Raw genomic sequence first — 9143 nt, 5'->3', positions numbered from 1 at the left:
GCTAATACTGGAGTCTGTAAAACAAGAAGCGTATTTAGGCTCAAACCCAAACTGTTTTCATTTCCTTTGTTAATCCATTGCAATTAGAACTGAGAGCCATTGTGTTTTCACATTGATCATGATGGACTAATTCGATTTGTTGTTTTATTACGAGACAAGTCTCACTATGTAGCCCCTATTGGCCTGGAACTCAAATATCTGCCTGCCTTTGCCTCTTGGGTGCTGGGATTAAATTTGTACTAATTTGTACACTGTGGTGCGGGGGTAGACATGGGCTCCATAATATTATCATAATTGCCTCTTTATTTTCAAGTATTTGCAAGCAAACTTCAGACACGATGAGGTCTCCCACAAAGATTGACCTCACCAGTGACATTGTCTCATGCATGCCTTGGTTGCCTTTGTGCCAAAGAATTCTGGAAATGTGTTAAATCTCTCTTTTGCCTTGACTTTATAAACCAGAGCATTTCCCAGAAGTGATTGCACTAAATTTTGTAGATTTATAAAAGTGTCAAATGTCCTTGTAGAGCACTGTCTCCATTGGCAACTCAGAGTAAAACATAAATAAGGAAAATGATGGGAGAGAAATAAGGCTTGTTTTTGAAGGGAAAATGATATATCTAGCTTAATAATTCTTGTTTATAAAATATTAGCCAAGAAAAATGTAATTAAAATTTTTATGTGAATTTCCAGACCAAACACTGACATTGTCATATTTACCGGAGTTCTAATAAAAATGCCAAACATGAAATTTGATTTCTGCCCTGTCTTCCTTCTCTTCAGGTGCAACTCTTTGAAGACAAGTCACATCTTTGTCTTCGTCCTGTACCTTGTGAAGATGGTTTAATGAATATTTGTGATCTGGTATCAGTCATAGTTTTTGGTTTATATATTGGCACCTACGGGGAGATGAGAGAACTACTTGAGGGAATCAGTTTTCTCCTGTTGGAGGCTCCTTGTGTTGGACGGAGACTATCTGTGGACTCAGTTCAGGGAGCTAGGGCCTCGGGTTTGGAACAATCCTCTTGTCTCCTGTTCCCAAGAGCTGGGCTTTACAGGCTCGAGAAATTGCTTTGAACAATAACTGTTGTGTTCTAGTAAAAATAGATAATGAAGGGACTAGAAAGTTAAAAAGAAGTTCTTACAGTGGCCACAGTCTAAACTCTTTTGTGCAGAATCTTCCGGAAGTTAAGTGCCATCAGAAGCACGATTTCTTACTTAAAAAATAGAAATACTAACAACAGAAAGATCCTTTCCAATTTCAGAAAGAACACATGAGAAGGAAATGAGGGAAAGTGTGGGAAAGGGGGCCAGATACGCAGAATCCTGGCTGCGTATCATGATGATGAGTAAAATACAGGAAAGAATGGGTGGCCAGGAGAAAGGAAGCGACAGGCTTCCTGACCAAGAGGAGAGAAATAAAGGTATCACAGGTGACACTTGCTTGGAGACAGCACTGAATCCGTATTGTTAAAGATAATATAAATCTTATGCCATGAAATTGGACTAGTGTAGGTGCTAGAGTTGAGACATTGCTGTCTTCGAGGTATAAAGAGATGGTTTGTGAACCTCTATAAGCATCAGGCTAGATCTGGTGTCTGTTACCTCATGCAGATGATGCCAGGAGGGAAATCTATATTCCTTCGCTTCTAACGCCCACACACTCAGTCAGAGTTGATGGGCTTGTAGTTAGCATTTGAACTGACAGATACTGAGTTAACTAATTTGTGCAATAAAAAAATTGGCTAAAAGATACCATATTCAATTATAATTTATTTCAAAACATAAAACTTGTAGCAATATCTATGATGCCCTGACCAAGTCTGATCTTCCTTGCAGACTCCAGTGTCCTCAGCTAACAAGTCACACAAGTCCTTTAAGAAGTACAGTATCAGAAGTCTGATTCTATTTTCATTTTACACACATCCTAAAAATTTAACTGAAATTTGTGCTCTGTGTGTGTGTGTGTGTGTGTGTGTGTGCCCGCGCACACATGCACACCCATTCCGACATGTGAGTGCAGTGCCTATAGATTCCAGAAGAGGGTGCCACAGCCCCTAGATGGAGTTCAAGTACCAGGCAATTGTGAGACACCCAACATGGGTGCCTGGAACAGCACTCTGGCCTTCTGGAAGAGCAGGATGTACTCTTAGCACTGAACCATCTCTCCAGCTCCCCCAGCTCCGACCCACCTCCACCAGGTTCCCTATAGGTTACAAATCACAGTACAGGTTTCTGTTTTCACAGCTGTGAAACACAGACTTTGAGTTCTGACTGCATTTCCCGTGACAGACACATTCCATTGTTGTCATGCTTACCGCTAAGTAGTTTGACTGACACATTTAATGTCATTGCTTTATTTTATTTTGGCAAAATTTGGCTTTACAAGCTTCTTTTAAAAAAATTTCCAGATCTAGTATAAGTGGAGACCTGCTTTAGAGAGCTACTGTGGGTTTACATAACACCGGTGACAGGTAGTGTAAATGACTGGCGTTGTTTAGTCCAGGCTGTGTGAGCAACGGAAGGGAGGTGGCAATGTGGAACCGACAAGCAGAAGTTTATTTCCAAACTTTGCTTTAAATTTTGCAGCAGTTGTGATGACACAGTCTTTGAAGGAGTTTGACTCAGAGACTTATTTCTCAGCTTTCACTCTCCCTATAGAATCAAGTCTCCCCATCTAAGGAAGAATATTGAATCCCAAGGCACCAATCAGCAAGGGTTCTACTGTGGAGCCTATAGCCTATATTTGGACTCATTGAGACATCCATAAACTCCATATGCCGTAAAGCTGAGCCCTGAATCAAACTGAAATTAACGTACTCATTTTACAAAGGGGATAAATAGAACATTTTATTAACACTTGTTTTGCAGCAATGAAATGACAGTTCACATCCTTTTATTCAGCACAGCAAAGGTTATGGTCACATGGTCGTACTTCGAGACACAAAGCAGGGGCAGTTTTAGACTCTTAAGGTCAGGAGTGGTTTGCATTTAGAAACGAACTTCATGTTTTATATTTGCAGTAGCAGGACCTCCAGTCAAGAGCATAGGACATGGAAGAGATCAAATACCCAGAATAGACACATAAGCACACCAGGTGACATTTTGCGTTAGATTGGGATATGCATTCTTATCACCGCGGAACATCATAAAGGATTCTGATGTTGGCTTTTTTAAAAGAAAGAAATCATTGCTACCACAAGCAACACGGGGATAATTTACAAACAGGAGGTTTTATGCTTTGCACTTATTGCTTGGTACACAAATGTTGCAGTTCTTGTTGAAATATATTAAGAAATGACGAGCAAAATGCCTTTTTTTCCATCTAAAATTCTATGACTCTATGAAAGTAGAAATTGCAATCCCCTAACCCAACATTAGGTGTATGCTGTTTTTGGTTCTGTGTGAAAAGTATTTGTTATGTTTGTGTGAGTGGATATGTATAAGATATACAGGGATATAGATATAATTTCAATATATTTTGTTCTATATACTCAAGACAAATATCTCATAAATGGGACATTAGGTAATAAAATTGTCTACATATAGAATCTCTATTGTTTATCTTTTCATATATTATATAGCTTTGTGATATGAGCTTCATATAGTCTCTAGTTTCAAGGAAGATTATCTAAATCATTTTCTATATATTTTGTTGTTAATATTGCATTTTAAGGGCTACAGCTTCATAGCAAATTTTATTAGATTCTTTATGATTATATATATATATATCAATCATTTTTTTCCTAATGCAAGTTACAACCAGTAGAAAGTTGTAATAAAAAATACATTGAAGTCTATTTCTTCTTAATTTTTTTTGCAAAAAAAGTTATGTGATATGTTACATGAAAATTGAATGTTACTGAAATGTGAAGGGTTTGATACTGTCAGGTAGTGAGTGGGAGGGCATGGAGCATACTCCTCCCGTTACAAGCTCTCTTTCATAAAAAGTAAGTGTTTGTGCCCAAGCATTTCACAAAACACTGCAAGATAAGCGCTTTGAAGATCACAAAAATATCACACATTGTGCACTCCTAACAATAATTCAGTACAAGCTGCTAGCTGCTAGTATACATGTATTTCTTCAATTAAAAGATAAAGCCAATCCATGATAAACACATAATGATCATAGTTCATACCTGATCTAGCCAGTTTTCCAATTTCACCATGTCCGTAGACAGGATATCCCTGGGATATTTTGCAGTCCAGTGGAATAAATAAACCAGTGCAGTTTGCATGATCAAGTAGCTTTGGCTTCCTAACTTCTGTCGGGTGACGTGCCAACTATGTCAGTTGTGCCCACTCACAAGGCGCTGGGTCCAGCGAATACCTACTTATTTCTACAGTAAACCTTTAAATCGCAAACGAAAGGATTAACGACCCGGATGGAAATGACATAACGCGACAACTTCCACAGATTGCGCTTGATGGGAATCTCATGGTCTGTTTTGAATTCATACTTTTTAAACAGCGAGACTTGCTTGGTTGATGTGCTTACATGTTTACACCACATTTTTTAAAATTATTCTGTGCAATCACAATTAGTTTAATCACAACACTAAAAATGTATCCAGTGACTAGCTTCGTTATGAATAATCATCTTGGTCCTTAAAGGTGTATGCGTCTTGTGCTCCTTCCTGAACAAATTCTTCCTTTTTCTCCCAGCCATTAGGCCAGCCTCCGTTCTCCTGTGTGGTGGCGCCGTAAGACTTGGTGGTACCGTAATTTATATAATTCTGCGTGATGTCCCCTGTTTCTTCATCCAGTTCATCTTCATGAATGAAGCCACATTTTTCTTCACTTGTTTCCTCAGGGTCTGCCCAAGGTTGCTTCTCTCCGGAGGCAAATATTGCATAAAATATGACTCCGCCATAGTGGACGAGCGCAGCGATGAGGAAGACGTACTGCCACTCTTCGCGGGACTGTGGTGAGAAAAGCGGGGCTGTGAGAGCGAACTGCATGACTGGAAAGCCGCCCTGGGAGCATGCTCTGCTGCCATGTTTCTCATGATGCTATCTTCGGGGTTACCCATGCCATGCAGACACTTTCAAATAAAACTATTTGCTTTGTTATTTAAATTTTTATGATAAAAGTTTGGAAATAAACTCTTGAGTACATCTCTAGTCTGCTGAGTTCAAGAATATTCTCTTTTACATTTATTAATCACTCTTTAGCTTTTTATCTTTTTCTGGTTGTGGGCATCCGCTATGTAACTGAGGCTGACTTCAAACTTGGTTCTTTCACCTCAACACTAGAGTGACAGGCATGTACCATCCCAGCCATCTCTCCATTGTTTTGTCTTTCTCATTCATTTTCTTCATTTCCATCTATAAAATCTCAAATCTGAAGCTCTATATGTACATTTAAGAACTGCTAAATAATAATATTCCTCATAAATTCCTCAATTCTGAATTGAGATTGATGAATAAAGTTGGGAAAGGCTGTTTGTCTATTCTGTAATCTAGAGGCGGGCAAAGGGTTGAGGGGCTTGGGAACGGCATTCTTGCCACAAAGGGGATATCAATAATAGGCATTGTTTTGTATGTAGCTTGTCTACTTAACATTTCTAAATAAAGAAATAATCTGTGACTATTAGAAGGATTTGAGAAACACCTTGCTTAATGATTGGGGAGGTTGGACCTTCCAGAAGTTACTATAGAGATCTGTCCCTCTGTGCTTCATTTGTCCTTCTTACTTAGAAGTGAACGGAGCACCCTGAGAACAACAAATCCCTTCCCAACCATAAGAGAGAACACTCTACAATTGAAATGCTCTCCTACCTTGTTCTTGGTCATGGCACCGACAATGATAGGGCAGACCATCCCTGACAGTGTACCAACACCATTGGAAATGCCCATTAAGATACTGGCATATCTTGGAGCAATGTCCAAGTGGTTCACATTGAATCCTGAAATATACACAGAAACAATGGCTAAAGGCGGCATCACCTTGAAGAAGCAAGTACCTGGTACAGAGCATCAGAATACATCTTCCCAAAAGATACTGGGCATATACCATGTGCTTTTCATAACTCCATTCAAGGGCATCAAGAGAAAGAAAGGATGCGCCTTTTCTTTTCCAAAACTTATTATGGCTCACTGCAAACATTCTCTTAATAAATTGATCAAGTACAAAGAAACAGTCAATCGGAGGAAAGATGAGCAATGCTAATTCTAAATGATGTTTCTAAATGTTATAACTGTTGTCCAGCACATAGATAACTGCTAGCAAAATCAAGATGTAATATAGAGAGACAAAGAGGATGACTCTTACCAGAGATAGCAAATCCACTAAATCCTACTGCAAGCACCAAGAAGGAGATGGCCACCCCTCTCGTGTGAGAGTAGCCAACAACCAGAAGCAGGGTGGCTTCCATGCCAAAACCTTTGGAGGCAAGCACAGGAGAGTATTAGTTTTTTGAGAATTTTTTTTAGAATGTATTTTGATCATATTCATCTCCTCCCCAAATCCTCCTAGAACCTCTCGCTTTCTTACCCACCCAATTGTGTGTCCTTATTTAAAAAAAAAACCAAAGAAACAAAAAAGCAATCAAGTCAAATTTGTGGTGTCCATATATTCTTGGGTATGTGGCCTTCCACTGGATTATGATCAACTTACTAGTGGCTACACTCTTAAAACTAATTCTCCTTTTCTCATCAACTACCAATTGCCAAAGGCTCCTCACCTAGGGGAGCCGCTCCTCCCCGAGCAACAGTGGCATAAATATGATTGGCTTAACAACCATGGAAATGACTTAAATCCTACTTCACAAGACAACCCATATGTGGCAGGCACCAGGCCAAGAACCTGAGGATAGACAAGTCCTGTGTGAGAACTTTCTAATATTCCTCTGCTAAATCAATATACTATTCATGATTTACCTTTAAACACATTTATGAACTTATCTCTGAACCCTCATCAGAGAAGTTTCTGCTTACAGTAGATAATGATCAACTGAACATAGGTGCTGCGTGTGTGTGCATGCGTGCACGCACACACACACAGACCTTCAAATGCTCAGGGATCATTGTGGAAGAGGGCACAGAAAGAGTGTAAGAAATAGACGCAGCAGATGGCTACAAGAGACAGTGTCTTCTTGACACAGCAGGGCAGCTTCACATATGAACTCACAGCCATTGCAATAGTATGCATCAAACCTGTACAAGCCTAGGTCAGACTAAACCCAACAAAATTGCTATAACTTTTTAAGTTATAGTATAAAATTATAGTATAACTTTTTATATTATAAAATTATAGGATAATTTTTACAAAGAAACCAAGACTACTAGTATTTCTCATTCATACCAATTTGGACAATATAACCTCAGAATTACATAAGGCTAATAATTTATGCCAGAGATTATTGGGGCATTCATTATGTGCTTCTTAAGTCCAAATTAACCTGAAGTTTTAGTGATTAGAGGTTTAGTGACAATATATTCAAATGACTTTGTTCAGTGGGCTCTTACAAGGAGTGTTGAAAACCATGGCCATGGGAAAATGATTTGAAATGGGCTATGAAGGAGGTGCATATCTAAGCACGCATAGAAAATCATATTCATGCATGTAGATCACAGAACCCTCAAACAGATGCTTGCCGCTCCACAAGTACTCACCACCACAATTCATGATCTTTCTCACTGTGGTTGTTGAAAGAATTTGCTTGCTTCTCAGAAAATCTGCAATTTGCCCCCCGATAGGCACAATGATTGTCATGACAAGGTGTGGGACCGCAGACAGCATGCCAACCTGACAAAAGCCAGAGAGGGAGAAAAGTGGGAGAGAATAAAGGAAGCGGGCAATTGAGTGACCCTGGCATCCTGAATCTGTCTTCATCTGCTCCTTGAGTCAAGGAAGGCAAAACACTGTTTCCAAATGCAAACTCACTCTCCTAGAATAAGCAGTAATGTCCACAGAGTAAATCGTGAAAGCTAAGTAAATTTACTTTGATCCTTTTTCTGTATTCTTAAAGAAGGAAAACTTTTATTGCTACGTTATGATTCAGTGTGTTCTGAATTCATGAATCAACCCTTCTGAATCTTGTCAGTGAGTCACACTTGTTTATCATTTCACGTCCTTAAGTGTCTGCGCAAATGCATCATTGACAAGAGGAAGAATGCGGAGGAAGGGATCTCGGGAGGAAAGAGATACCTTTGGCCCTCAGCAAGCCTGTATTCAGATTCTCCATTTTATTCAAAAGGTGAAAGACTACACATTTACATTTTAAGACACCTCTTCTAAATTTCATAGCATGAATATCATTTATGAGAACCTCACGTGAGTTCTTCAATTTTACTCATTTGCAGTCAAATGCAGTCACATGGTTATACTGTGGTATGCAGCCTTTAAATGAATTTCACAGAAATTAGGACAACCCCACATTTAGCACGCCTTCAATACACATTTTTTTGTTTGTATTTTGAGACAGGGTTTCTTTGTGTAACAGTCCTAGCTGTCCTGAAACTAGCTCTTGTACACCAGGCTAGCCTCGAACTCTGTGCCTCTGCCTCCCCAGTGCTGGGATTAAAGTCATGCACCACCACTGCCTGGCTCAATACACATTTTTAACAATTAACTATGAACAAGAGGCAGTTCCCTAGGTATTGAGGGAGAGGGTATATGAAAAGAAAATAACACATTTAAATGGGCTATTACCACATTAATAGATGTCCTCACTTTGAACAACTTTGGGCAAGGGAACGACTAGGATATATTGTTTGTGCTTCAGCACATCTTCAGTGTAGATTATTGGAGATATGAGACACAGATTCTGTTCTTTGTTTGGAAGTAGCACACAGAATGTTGTTCACACTCATAAATGAGGGCTATGGCCATGCCTAGCTGAGAGAGGGAAGTGCTCCAAGACAGATTAAACATTTAAACTGTCAGGTTCTCTCTTCTACTTAGGGTGGGAATTTTTATAATTTTATTATTGAATGAGGAAACCGATATTGAAAGGGGCAATTTTTAAATAGTTCTACCCAATTCTAAAGACTGAGCTCTTATTGTGCATATACTCAGCAACTGTGCCACCTGAGGGGGGAAAAAAGGAAATTTAAATAGGGTATTGACATAGAAACTGCTTATTTGCTTGCAAGTGGGTTTTCAGCAAATGTGGCATAAGTAAAAATAAAAGGTAATTG

General features: G+C 39.2%; 1 protein-coding gene across 1 annotated transcript in view; it reads right to left on the bottom strand.

The window, feature by feature from the left end:
- Positions 1-2837: 2837 nt before the first annotated feature.
- The window catches only part of Slc17a6 (solute carrier family 17 member 6), a 43331-nt gene continuing 37025 nt past the window's right edge, over positions 2838-9143 (bottom strand). Inside the window, exons 9-12 of the mRNA XM_048442487.3 lie at positions 7617-7749; positions 6274-6384; positions 5781-5908; positions 2838-4922 (exon numbers count right to left, since the gene is read on the bottom strand). Coding sequence (XP_048298444.1) covers positions 4587-4922; positions 5781-5908; positions 6274-6384; positions 7617-7749 — 708 coding nt within the window. The 3' untranslated portion in view covers positions 2838-4586. The remainder of the gene's footprint in view (positions 4923-5780; positions 5909-6273; positions 6385-7616; positions 7750-9143) is intronic.

The sequence above is a fragment of the Myodes glareolus genome, chromosome 24, assembly GCF_982192425.1.
Source record: "Myodes glareolus chromosome 24, mMyoGla1.1, whole genome shotgun sequence".
NCBI classification, from domain to species: Eukaryota; Metazoa; Chordata; class Mammalia; order Rodentia; family Cricetidae; genus Myodes; species Myodes glareolus.
Note: the sequence above shows the minus strand (reverse complement) of the source record. Positions and strands in the feature narration are given on the sequence as shown.